This window comes from Alligator mississippiensis, chromosome 1 (assembly GCF_030867095.1).
Source record: "Alligator mississippiensis isolate rAllMis1 chromosome 1, rAllMis1, whole genome shotgun sequence".
Taxonomy (NCBI): domain Eukaryota; kingdom Metazoa; phylum Chordata; order Crocodylia; family Alligatoridae; genus Alligator; species Alligator mississippiensis.
The window spans coordinates 466,827,856-466,841,430 of NC_081824.1; the positions used below are offsets into that span (position 1 = coordinate 466,827,856).

The following is a 13,575-nucleotide window of genomic DNA, read 5'->3' on the forward strand; positions in this document are numbered from 1 at the left end:
GTGTTGGAAAAATCAATTACTGATTGACTGGTAACATTCGCTGAAAAATTCTTAGCAGAAAGGACAGCGAAAGAGCCTCTGAACCGATGGGAGGAACTGTGAGTTGCATGGATTTACTGCTTCAGACCTTATGGCAGTCAGTCTTAGGAATTGGTATCCTGTGAACTAGCTCGTGGATGTGGGGTGTTGGCAGTGTTTGGTAATGGGCTGGGTTCCGCAACCACTCTCCCCATGCAGCCATAGGAAAATGCCACAGCGGTGGCCAGATCCTAGCACCAGGCTTCCTCTGACCTGAGCTGGACTATGCCAACCTGCAGCCTGAAAAGGTTAGAGAGTGCTGCTTTGTAAGACTTGAAGAGGAGAATCCCACCCTCTCTCCGATGTAGATAGATAGGTCCTAGCAGGCCGTGAGACTGCTCTTGGAAATGAGCTCCTTCTGATTAAGGAATCTTGTTTCCTTTTCTCTGGCCCACTTGATATTAAAAGTGACCACAAGTACCACTGTCTAAAGAATTGCCGGAGCCAAAAGCCAATGATTTAGATCATTCAAGTTGCAGCAAGGGAGATTTAGGTTGGAGATTAGGAAAAAAAAAACCCGGTGGAGCACTGGATCAAGTTACCTAGAGGTGGTGGACTCTCCATCCTTGGAGGTTTTTAAGGCCCAGGTTGACAAAGTCTTGGCTGGGATGATCTAATTGAGGCTAGTCCTGCTTTGAGCAGGGGTTAGACTAAATGTGACCTCCTGAGGTCCCTTCTAACCCTCATTTTCTATGATTTGAGATCAGCCTGGAACCCTGGTGTGAAACCATATAAAAGAAAAGGAGCATGAAGTTAGGCCACAAAACCTGCTCTGACCAACAACCCCAAGTCCTTTCTTGCAGGGTTTCTTAATGTCCTTCTGGGTCACATTCCAGCCTGGTCATAACTGGTCATCAAAGAAAGTTTCAAGATGGAGAAAAAAAAAAAAAGGAAACTTAAAACTTCACAGACAGGGATTACATTTGGTCATGTCTTCTCATTGCTTGTGGAAAGGCCACAATAAATTGGCTAGATGATGACCAGCAAGATCCTGATACCCCAGGTCAGAAGTGTGATGGGTGTTGAGTAAGTTCCAGTCATAACTGCTGGAGATCGCTGGCTCAGTTCTCACCTAATACTTGCTAATGGTGATAAGGATTCCCAGCCCTTTAAGTCAAGCACAGCAGCAGATAACAGGATAAAGAGAGATCTTTATGAATTAGGTTTGTTCTGCTGAACAGGGCTTCATCTTTTTTGGTCCTTCCTGGATAGAGACAGAGCATTGGTACATTACATTTCTACGTTCAGCGACTTACTGTAAACACAGCCCAGGAGAGTGCAGAATGGCCTCCTCCATGCAACAGGAGCAAGACCGGGCCCTCCAATCCACTTTTGTAAATTCGAAAAGTGTATGAACAGTTAAGGACCGTAGTCTGTAACAAAATTACTTGAAACAATGAATGGCAGCACTTCATTACCACCTGTGGACAAAGACCCCCAACTCTGCCTTTTGCTCAGCTTTAGTCATGTCTGTGAAAACCCACTGAAAATAAAGTTTAACCCACTTCACACTGTATCATTCATCATTGTAAAATTGCTTCTCCTTCATCACCCATCTCCCCACTTCAGAATCTATTATATTGTACACTCTCATGTACAACATGAATATAACACACATGGTTTTTGAGAGGCAGAGTAAAAAACAAAAAATATTCTTCCAGAGTTATGGCTGCATAGGGCAGAGACAAAGCCTAATCTTCAGTTGACTGACCCTCCCTTCCCCACTTAACTAAAGCTGAAACCCTACCTGCTGCTGGAGACTGGTTTCTATGGACTGATCTATGATCTACAGGTAGGGCTAGGATTCAAAAAGACGTTGACAAATTGGAGAATTGGATCAAAAGAAAAATCTCATGAGGTTCAATAAGGACAAGTGCAAATTCCTGCACTTAGAACAAAACAATCCCATGCACCTGTACAGGATGGACCAACTGGCTAAGCAGCAGCCCTGTAGAAGAGGGGGTTACAGTGAATAATAAAATAAATAGGGGCCAACAGTGTTTGTTGCCAAGAAGGCTAGCAGCATACTGGGCTGCATTAGTAGGAGCGATGCCAGCAGATCAAGGGAAGCGATTCTTCCCCTCTATTTGGCACTGGTGAGGCTACACCTGGAGTACTGTGTCCAGTTTGCGCCCCCTTTCCCAATCCCCAAAAGGATGCAGAGAAATTGGAGAGAGTCCAGTGGAGGGCAACATAAATGGTTTGGGGGCTGGGGCACATGACCTGCGAGGAGAGGCTGAGGGAACTGGGCTTATTTAGTCTGCAGAAGAAAAGACTGAGGGGGGAATGAAGTGGGGTTTGAAAGAGGATGGAGCTGGACTGTTCTCAGTGGTGGCAGATGACAGGACAAGGAGCAATGGGCTCAAGCTGCAGCAAGGGAAGTTGAGGTTGGATGTTAGGAAAAACTCTCATGAGGAGGGTAGTAAAGCACTGGAACAGGCTCCCCAGAGAGATTGCAGAATCTCCATCCTTGGAAGGTTTTAAGACCCAGGTAGACAAAGCCTTGGCTGGGATGAGATAGTTGCAGATAGTCCTGCTTTGTGCAGGGGGTTGGACTAGATGTGGCCTCCTGAGGACTCTTCAAACTGTAATTTTTTTTATGAATTTACCTTTTTTCAACATAGAATTATAGCGTTTCCAGGCCTGTGAAATAGGAGGAGGGAGACCAGGAGCAGACCGTAAAAATGCCCTAAGAAAGGTTAGCTAGATTAGTGGAACATCCAGACTATTAACAGAAGAGATGATTGTTAATATATGTGGAATAAAGAACAATGAGCCATTAAATCAAAGGACTCCCTCAGCTGCCTCTATAGTAATGCAACACTTGCTGCACTGTGGAGAAAGAATCAGAGCAGGGTGCTTCTATCCTGGGCAGAACATCACTTTCCCTGTCCAATACACGTACCTTAATTTGAGAGGGGCTGAATTTCAGGAAAAGGTGTGCGTTTATGTAAGAAATGATGGTATTCCTTGTATCCTGATTAAATGTCATCCTTCCCACAGAAACAATAATTGCATATCAAAGAAATCATGTTCATAAGAAGAAACACTGAAGGTAGAACCTGGGAATGCTCAGGGCACTGCTGGGACCAACTTTTCTTTCATTGAACACATTTTGCCATTACTAGATATCACAAGCCAGAGCAGACAAACCCTTTCAAGGCAATAAGATTAGCTGGTATCCAGGAGTTTGCACAGTCTCCAAAACTATTCATTCCATAAGTGTTAATGACCTTGCCTCCTTTTTTAAGAGTCTGGATGTTCCACTAATCAAGCTATCCTTTCTTCCGTAATTCTGCTGTCTGTTAGCTCCTCCTGGTAAAGTAGCTCATTTCAAAGCTCTGCAGACTGTTTTTAAATTCTAGCTAAAAGCATTAATTCATGCATGGAAATCTTAACTCAGGTGAATATCAGCTCAGGTGTGGAAATAACATCCAGTGAAACACTGGATGCACTGCTAAAATGCTCAAGAAGGCTAAATTTTTTTTTATGAACCTGAAAGAGACATGTACATTTAATGCTAATGACTGCAAGACTAATGAAACAACAGCTTTTGATTACTTTTTACCTTTATTTTATGCAGGACTTATGAAATAGCCACATAGATAACGCACATTCCAATAAAGTTACATTTGTTTTTGCTTCATCCTTAAACTGAATAATATAGCCTTGGGACCCTGGCTTATTGGCAAAGTTTCTAGTTTCTTTTTAGCTGGAGAAAAAAAATGTGTGTTGTGTTATATGTGATGAGGCACCATACAATCTACACCTCCTTTTTTTCAAAAACCTAGATCTGCCCATGAACAAATTAGGTGAGTGGATTTCAGAATGATACTTTTTATTACTCTAAAGCACCGTGCACATTTCTGGCACTACAGAACGAATTCATGAAGGCTCTGAATTAAAATTTGGCTTTGAATCAGTTTGGAAAGGATTTGCTTCTCTTTCTCACTTCGCAGCTAATGTATATATACATAAAAATATGCAGCTGTTTAAAGGACATGGCTATGTAATTTAAATCCTTATCTTGAGAAACATTTAAATGAAGCTAATTTTTAAAGTCCAATTGGGAGAAACACTACTTTGTATGTCAACAGCATCTCTCACTCTAGGCCCTTGAAGATCTTTACCAATCTTCATGATCTAGTTGCTTACTAGAGTCCATGAGAGATGGATATTATCCCCAGAACAGATAAAAAGAACTCAGGGGTCCTTGTTTCTAGGCCAAAAAACTAGCCATGTTTTTATACTCTTCCTTTTGGAAGGTTTCCACAGAAGCTGAATGGTTCAAGGGATTTCTTTGAGAGTTGGCCCAATTAACTTCTTGGCTTTCATTGGAGAGCCTCGAGCCAGCCAGTTCTGTACAGAGTAGGCAGCAGAATAGGGCAAGGGGCTCCAAGAATACAGTAACCCAAGCATCTCAAGAGGCCTTTAGATATCTGGAGACCCAGAGAGGATCATTATTCCAGGAGTGTGCAGAGGAAGATCAAGAACCTCTCAATCCATACCTGAATTCCTTCTCTTTCTAGAAACAGCACTCTCTCTCTTGTTCCCAAATCATGCAGAGGAATCACTTGCCTATAAAGTGATTGTGCCAGAGGGCAAGAAGAGTACAGTTTCCCTTCATGACAGGGAAATGATTTGCCCAGGGACATTTTGAGCTAATGAAATGGAGAGCCTCACATGCATAGCATCTATTGTCCTAGACCAGAAACATGCTGAATACACTTCTCTCATGCAGCTCTGCTGCAACTCCTCTTTGATCTCATCACAGCCTGGGCTGAACAGTATTAACCATAGTAAGAGGTGGTGAACTAGGCTGATGTGGACCTACCCGCATTAGGAACGGTCACCTCATCACCAAGAACTGAACTGATCATTAACTTGTTTTTGCATATTGGGATTCGACTCCAGAGCTTCAAGAGGTGAAAACCTAGTGCATTCAGGTACTGTATTACCCAGGCTCTGCAGACACTGTTTTATATCCTCTACCAAAATAAGAAACCAGCAGCAAGAGGGCAGCCTTACTAGATATACCGAGAGCTGGCACATTAGCTGTTACCTCAGACGATGAAAATGATCAATGCAAATAAGAAGCAGAAGGAGAGGGGGAACAATCAATGGGGGTTTTATTTGTTTTTTTTTTTTAAAAGCACCCTCTTTGATAAGCTCCAGCATATATAATACCACTAGACATGGACACTGAAAAGCACTCAGCCTGAAAAAGGATATATCCTTGCCAGTTTCATTTTCAACCACCACGTCTTCCATAGATTCAAAGTACTGGCTCCACGGCACTGGGGAAAAGTCTCGCTTCCTTCCAGGGCTGAAAAATAACATTTTTTTTTTTTTTTTTTTTAATTAGAGCAGGCATTTTAAAATGTTTCTTTGAAAGCCTCAAAAGGTCATGGCTACACACATTTAATAAGGCACAGTTATACTACCAAGCAGTTTAAGACAGAAAGCGAAGTATACTTTATAACTAATTCCCCCATAGCCACAGCTTTTACAGGTCCATAGTTATTAGCTGATCCTTTTTTTCCCCCTCCCTTCAAATTTTTGAGCAAACAACAAGGAAACAGAGAAGAAAGTGTAGAGGCTGCAACTATGAGAATAATTTTCCCAATAAGCAACATTGAACAGCACTTGATAAAGCCAAAGACTTTAGTTACTACAGAGAGGTCATACTCTAGCCTTGATCTTGCTTTTAAGTTTGCCACCAACATCAGTTGAAGCTCCACTGCTCACACACAGTAATATGCGGGCCTAATTTTATGCCATGATTAAAAGGTGGAACAGAACATCAACTTGATGCTGCTACCCTGAATGGCAAAGTTGCAACTACTCAGCAAGGTCAGTAATCTAGCATGGTTTGTGCATGAAGAGATTCAGTATCTAATAAAAAAAAATCAACAGCTAAGAGCAGAGCTAACAACCAGCTCCTCCTGTTTTATTGTGCAGTTAGTCCCAGAGAGGATTATCTAAAAGCAGAACACAAGTTTCATTGTGGCTGAGCAGTGAGTGCAGAAACTAGAGAGAGAAAGCTAAATATAGTGAGGCTTGCAGGGACTCACCTACCTATTAGCATGACGGGGAACAGAACAGTTAAATCCCCAGGAGGGTACTTTACAGAAAGGTTTTTGTTTTTTTTTGTTGTTTTTTATTAAAACACAGGTTTCCTGGAACCCACTGCAAGAACTGAAAAAAAAACACTTGGATGTGCGTGCAAACAGACCTTGCATACAAATGCTGGGTGCAGTAGGGTGCTGCAAAGGCAGGGAGTCCCAAAGGCTGTGACATGAGTGTGACGGAAGCATGCTGCGAGAACCCTGTGTGAGGGAGGGGTAAGTGCTCTCCTCCCTCTGTCTGGCTCCTCCCTGAGCCTGCCTCAGATACTCCAGGGTTGCTGGCCGCCACTGCTGCTGCCCCCGCCTTCCCCTGCACCCAGGCAGCCCCTAAGCCACCCCCCCCTCCCAGTTCATAACCCCAACAATGTGCTCTACTGGAAGCAGGCAGATGCACAGACACAACCTCAGTTTGCAGCCCAGCTCATCCCCTTCGCTCCTGCCATTCTCCCGGGCTGACAGGAGGAGCCACATGGGTGCTCACTGGAGCGAGAGACCCTGCAGGAGGCGCCTCAACAGTGGGGCCTGCCCTTGTCCCCCAAGATGCAGACCAGTGGCCAGGAAGGGGCAGAGAGTTGAAAGAGGAGGGCACAGAAGGGTGAAGTCCTGCCCCCACCGTCCTTAAGTGGCATCAGATAGATCAGCGATTCTCCATTTTTAGACTCGAGGTCCCCCTCCAAAACTTTTCTGAATTTAGATCCATCTCAGTAACTTTCACCTTGGGGTGCTACAAAATTCAGAAAGGTTGTGGAGTTATGTTTTCTAATATTACATCTCAGCACTGAGATAATTGCTCTGACAGGGGAATGGAAAGCGTTACATATTTTGATACCCCGCCCCCCCACAGGTAGGAAGTGTGGGAAATCTGATCAGTGCATGGTGTGTATTACAGAATCGGAGCTGGAAGAGACCTCACAGGGTCATCGAGTCCAGCCCCCTGCCCAAGGCAGAGTCATCCCTGACTAAACCATCCCAGCCAAATGTCTGTCTAACTAAACCTATCAATAAGAGCTTCACAAACTGTCCCTCTCATGCTACTGGAAGTGTTAATCACACATGCAGCATAAGTGCATCCAAGAATAGCAAAGTAAAATCAAGTTGTCTCACCTAAACAGCATAGGTGAAGGAACATCACAGAGGTACTTTGTATGGGCGCCTGTACACACCACCAGGTTTAATCCTCATTAAATTAAATAGGTTTACAAAATTTATGCTCGTTTATTTTGGGGCGTCACATCAGTGTTTGCATGCCCTAGGTTTTTGAAAGAATTAAGCCTGGTTCCCAGCTGGCGCCACAGGAGAGTGGGATAGTCCAGCACTGGCCCCCCAGGCCAGGGTTCCCCACCTGTGCCCTGCCACACAGCTGTGGAAGCAGGGAGCTGGCAAACTGCACAAGGGGAAAAAAAAAAACCAGAAGCGATTCAAAGGGGTGAACTACCAAAAAGTTGCAGCGCCATCTGGTGGGAAAAGAGGCTCATTACACATTTGAGTGCTTTCGTGTTTGCATGCAACAAATCCACGGACACAACACTTCAATTTGTGGCAAGCCAAACTAAACTACGCCTGAGTAGTTTTACTTTAAATGTACCAGAAAAACTTTTAAAGAGTCTGGAAAACAAACTCATGCAAAAAATCATGCCATTGCAGCACAAGAAAGGGCAAAAAATGTTGCGTGTACAAATGCCCAATATGTATGGGTGTTTGTGCCCTAAAGCTTGCAAAGAAAATTTGTTTCCAACTATTTGAGTTGGTCTAATAAAAGATATCAGATTTACCCAAAGAATCTTGTCTGCCTGTGTCCTTAGACCAACATGGCTACAACCTATACCCCTGGAAGACATCACAACATCTTTCAAACACTTAACGTGCTCTTGTTGATAAATGGAGTATTTTGTAACAAAGCACTCTGTTACCAAGACATCAGTCCAGCATCATATTCCTCAGTCTCTCTTGGGGATGCCTGCCGCAACTTCTATTATAGGAGTGAAAAGAACTCTTCAATGACAGGCCCACATAATGTGTAGGTTTCAAGACATCAACAGAACGTGTGACTGTGAAGCCTAAGGGAGTACAGGCACTGGCAGAGCAAGATTAAATTTGTTCTAGGCTGCAATAAAATGTTCAGTGTCTTATGCCCAGCTCCTCCCCTCCCAACCCCCTTTTGTAGTTACCCTGGGGATGACAACCTGCCAGCTGAGAGAGGCTGCTTCAGCTCTTCCCTTCCTAAAAGCAAGCACTTGGCCAACGCGATGATCCAACTGGTTGACTATTCCTAGGTGTTTAATAGACCGTATCACGTTACCCATTGCGGAATGAAGGCTCAGAAAGCAGATTTTATTTCACAGTTCAATAACTGGCACATCCTCTACCCAGCACTGTGCAACAGAGTCTTGTTGTGCGTAAACCATCCTTCACCCATCCCAGGAATTCATAAGGTATTTGGTGTGAGTGGAGGGAACAAAGAGAGGCATTTTTCATGTTGAGGGACACACATATCAGGGGGCAGACAAAATTGATAGCCTTTAGCTCATACATGGTCTGCAGAGACTTCTAAGCAATTACAGTGCCCATCAGCTTAATATACAAGTGACTCCCTCTTCTGAAGCTGTTTTATTCCATAGCGAGGGATGAGATGCATCAGCCAGGCAGCTTGGCCCACTGACAACCCTGGGGAATCTTCTGCATGCCTAGAAGAGAATGGCCTCCTGGGAAGACAATTCAGCTCTTTAATCACACTGAAGGATGAAATGGGATCCACCACCACCCAGCCCACTCAACTGGGAAAGAGGCAGGGCAGCTCCCTTCTGATACAGGCTCACCTCCTCTCCCTATGGACTGCAGCTCCTTTCATCTCTGCTCAGCTGGCAAAGGGTGGTCAGCCCATACCTTCCCCTGAGGAAGGTGGTTTGAGTATGCCAAATACTGGAGGGGAGGATGTCCCCCAGTACAGCACAGTTTACATGTTAAAAAGATTCCCTATGTTAACTGGGAACCTAGCTGTGCTCACGGCCCCTTTTGCTCTTTTACCCCTACCCCTTATGTCACCACTGCTAATGAAAGATTCTGCAGTCAAAACTTTGCTGACAATGCTGTTAATGAAAAGAACAATGTCCAACTTACGGGTTTTATTCAGGCAAAGCCAAACGAGGCACAGTTTCATTCTGGCAGTGATAAGAGCAGGCAAGATGAGTAACAGTGCACCATTTTTAACAGTCTTTTTTGCACTTCAGCTCTTATGAAGGAGGGCAAGCAGCACAGAATATTAAAATTAAATATCTGCTCGCCCACAGTTAGATGCAAAAAAATTCCCTAGTGAAGCCAGCAAGTTTCTGCAGAATCTCAGCCTTCATTAGAAAAAGCTGGGGTTGTGGGAAAGACAGGGGGAGAAGAAACAGAAAGGCAAGCTGAGGTTTAGTAAAACCTAAAATCTTTTGTCCCTTCCTATTACTAGAATGAATGACATACCCCACCCCCACCCCCATGCTCTAAATTCCTTCCTCCCAATTTCCAAACAGCATTTCCTACCAAGCTTCAACTAATAAGGTAAAAAGTCATGCATTTTTTGTGAACAAGCCAATGCTTGATCTTTTTTATTGTTTTGGCTTAATCTCATTTTCTAAAATGGGCCAAACTGGGTGCGTAGGTGTAACAGGAATTGAACTGATGTGGCTGATGTTACCATAGAGTGTAATAGTAGTCAAATGTAACCATGTTAGTTTTGTCCTGTAAGCGACATGAAAACTCTATTTTGTATTCTTTTGCTTGACCTAAGTGAATGAACTCTGTATGCCCTTTTTTCAAATGAGTATATGTGAAAGGTTGAATGGTAAGAGATGGCATAGAGACGGGAGAAAAAGACTTAACTGTTTATGTAAGCAACAAGGCGCCAAATGCAAGTTACCAGTCAGTAAACTAATTAATGGATGGCTAAAGAATCCTTTTGAGACCTAGGGCACACAGGAGATAACGAGGAGTCAGAATGCACACATCCTGCCAGATGGGCAGCAAGGACACTCCAAGGCTGAGATGCCAACTTTTATGACCAAACTGACCTCAGGGTGAGACAAGCTGAAGATAGATGCAGAACAACTGCAAAAACAGAAGTTGGGTATGGAAAAACCCCAAAGCACTGAAACAAAGGATGCCAATCCCTATAAAAGAGGACTTTGAAAATGCCAAGTTGGGTGAGCCCCCTCTCTCAACTGCTGTTTCTTCGGAGCACAGACGCATCTGTTCCACCCTGCTCCAAAGCTGCTATCTCCAGGATCTTTTTCTGTCGTAATAAGGACTGTACTGTTTGAATGGCCTCCATCATCTCATTAAAAAGGGAACAAACTAGCTACACCAACTAGAAAAGCACTAAACTAACACCATGCAGAGAAGGTAAAAAGAGGAAACAGCAAGGAAGGCAAAAACTAAATGAATCGAGGCAAAGGTGGGAAGAGAAGAACTTCTGTAACCGACTGTACATCAATGCTAGAAGCCAAGGTATTAAACATCAGAGAGAAGAGTTACTCATAAAGGAGGATACAGCTGGCTTCCCTGGTGTTACTGAAACCTGGTGGAATGAGCTGCACGACAGCAATGTTAAAAATCATGAGTTAGAGCCAGTTAGACTGGATTGTGTGGGCACAAAGGGAGGAAAGTGGCACTTCGTCAAAAATGGCACCAGCCATTTCCAAGTCTCTGACAAATGGCAAGCAAATAATCTTGAAGGTTTATGGATTGGTATTCTAACATCTAAACCAGCCAGGGTCCCAGCTGGTGCCTGCTACAGGCTGGCAAGTCACACTAGCAAATGGTCTCAGCCTGCCTTAGTGCAGAGGGATGGACAAAACAATCCAGAGGTTTCTTCTAGCCCTACATTTATTTCTATGATTCTCTGAAATGATGCATCTTTAACATACAGAGAAGACTGTGTTATGAAAGGGTCCAATCTGAGCAATGTGGGCTGGAGATCTCATGCTGCTGAAAACGAAACATCCTTGGTATCTTTAAATATTATAGAGGACAATTTCCAAATCCAGAAGCACTGCAATCAACACAGAGATATTCCGCATTAGTTCTCATCTTAACAGGTAAAAAAAAAATAAAATAAAAAATCTAATAATTAAAAATCAGGGCAACTTGGGGAAAAGGACCTATTTCATACAAGCAAAAACAATTAGAAGCCAAATCAGTTGGGATAAAGGCTTTAGATAGGAAGGTAAGAATGAGAACTGGGAACAGTTTAAGAACACCTTACTAGATGCCAAAAGAGCCAGACTCCCACAATCAAGAAAGAAGGCGCAGTGGTTAAAGCACCAGTCTGAATTAGTGAGGTGAAGATGGTCATAAGCACTAGCGGTGCACCAACAGAGATTTTTGGTGCCAATACCGATAGCCAATTTAAGGAGGCATATTGGCCAATACCAATCCAATTTCCAATATCAGCCCAACAGCTTGAAAAAACAGTCTCTGGCAAGTAAGTTTGTTGTGGTGGAAGGGATGGGAGAAGGGAAGGGAAGGGGCGTGGGGGGAAGATCAAAGCCCCGACAGTGAAGGAGGGAGTGAGGCTGGGACAGGGGTTGGGGCAGGTGCTGCCCAGCTGGGGCAGGGCACAGGACAGAGCTGTGGCTCATCGGGGGGGGTGTCTCCCACTGCTGCATGCACTTCAGGAGGGGATGGGAGTGTGTGCCCCCCAGATCTGCATGGGGTAGGACGAAACTAGAGGGGTCACCTTACTGTCCACCACAGGAAACTCCTGAACCATCTCTTTCCATTTGCTGAAGAGCTTCCCAAAATCTCAGTATGGGTTTAGAGCATCAAGAGGCATAACTGACATGATCTTCACAGCTCGCCAGCTGCAGAAGAAATGCTGGGAACAACACAAGTCTCTCTATATGGCCTTCTTTGACCCCATGAAAGCTTTTAACTCTGTCAGGCAAGAAGTATGGAGGATCCTTCTAAAATACCGATGCCCAGTGAAATTTGTCACTATTCTCTGCCTGCTCCATGACAGCATGCAAGTGGCGATTCTCAGTAACGGATCCATCACAAATCCTTTTGAAGTTAAAATGGGAGTTAACCAAGGCTGCACCGTCACTCCAACACTATTCTCAATATTCCTTGCTGCGATGCTACATCTGACCAGCAACAAGTTTCCAGCTAAACTACCAAATGGATGGTAAACTGTTTAACCTCAGCAGATTCTGAGCCAAAACCAAAACCACTCTAACCTCAATCATTGATCGCCAGTACGCTGATGATGGTGTAGTGTGTGCTAACTCGGAAGCAGTCCTTCAGACAATCATTTGTACCAAGGCATACAAGAAAATGGAACTGACGCTTAACATTCAGAAGACTAAGGTCCTCCACCAACAAGGTCCTAGTGAACAGTCCCTACTTCCAGTAATCCAGATCCATGGTGAGACTCTGGAAAACACCGAGTATTTCACGTATCTCAGAAGCCATCTTTCACAGAAGACTGACATTGGTGAAGAAATCCAACATCGCCTCAAATATGTAAGTGCAGCCTTTGGATGCCCAAAGAAATGCATATTTGAAGATTGCAACATCAGATCCAAAACAAAGCTCATGGTTTATCAAGACATTACGATCCCCACTTTGCTGTACAGAGCTAAGATACGGACAATGTACAGGAGACACCTAAAACTGTTGGAGAAATACCATCAACACAGCCTGTCTGCAGAAGATCCTCCAAATCCAGTAGGAAGACAGATGCACCAACGTTAACACCCTCCTGCAAGCAAACACCATGAGTAATGAAGGGATGATCATTTGACATCAACTTAGTTGGGGTGGCTATGTCATCCAGATGTCTGTCTTCAGAATCCCAGAGCAAGTTTTATTCTCCCAGCTTAGCCAAGGCATACACTCAAAAAGAGGGCAGAAAAAGCACTTTGGGTACATCCTCAAGGCCAACTTAAAAAAATGAAAAAAATGACATCAGCTCCCAGGACCACCCCAAACAGAGTAAGAGTCTGCTGCAAGGATCTCAGTACTTTGAAACCTCACAACAACAGGAAAGGAAGAATTGGGAGCAGCAGAAACAGCATGTCACAGACCAGATCAAGAATCCAGCACTACCCACTCCACACAGAAACACATGTCCAAGCTGCAGCAGTGTCTGCTGATCCCAAATAGGTTTCATCAGCCATCTTCAAACATGAAGATAAGACAATCATGTAAAACAATAATCCTCGACCGAGATGGATTGCTGAAGACGACGACTAGGGAAGTTCCAGAGATGAAGGAGGAAAAGCCAATGTTATGTCATTATTAAAATAACAAAAACAAAAAACAACCAAAACAGGAAAATTTGCTTAATCTGGGACCTGTTTGCCAGATATCACCCCTCAGCAAAATAACG

At 43.9% G+C, this 13,575-nt stretch overlaps 1 protein-coding gene across 2 annotated transcripts in view; it reads right to left on the reverse strand.

The window, feature by feature from the left end:
* PPME1 (protein phosphatase methylesterase 1) overlaps positions 1 to 13,575 on the reverse strand; it is a 44,811-nt gene that overhangs the window by 17,679 nt on the left and 13,557 nt on the right. For both annotated transcript variants that reach the window (XM_059722395.1, XM_059722400.1), the window contains exons 2-3: positions 5,310 to 5,404; positions 1,335 to 1,426 (exon numbers count right to left, since the gene is read on the reverse strand). In XM_059722395.1, the coding sequence (XP_059578378.1) occupies positions 1,335 to 1,426; positions 5,310 to 5,404 (187 nt within the window). The remainder of the gene's footprint in view (positions 1 to 1,334; positions 1,427 to 5,309; positions 5,405 to 13,575) is intronic.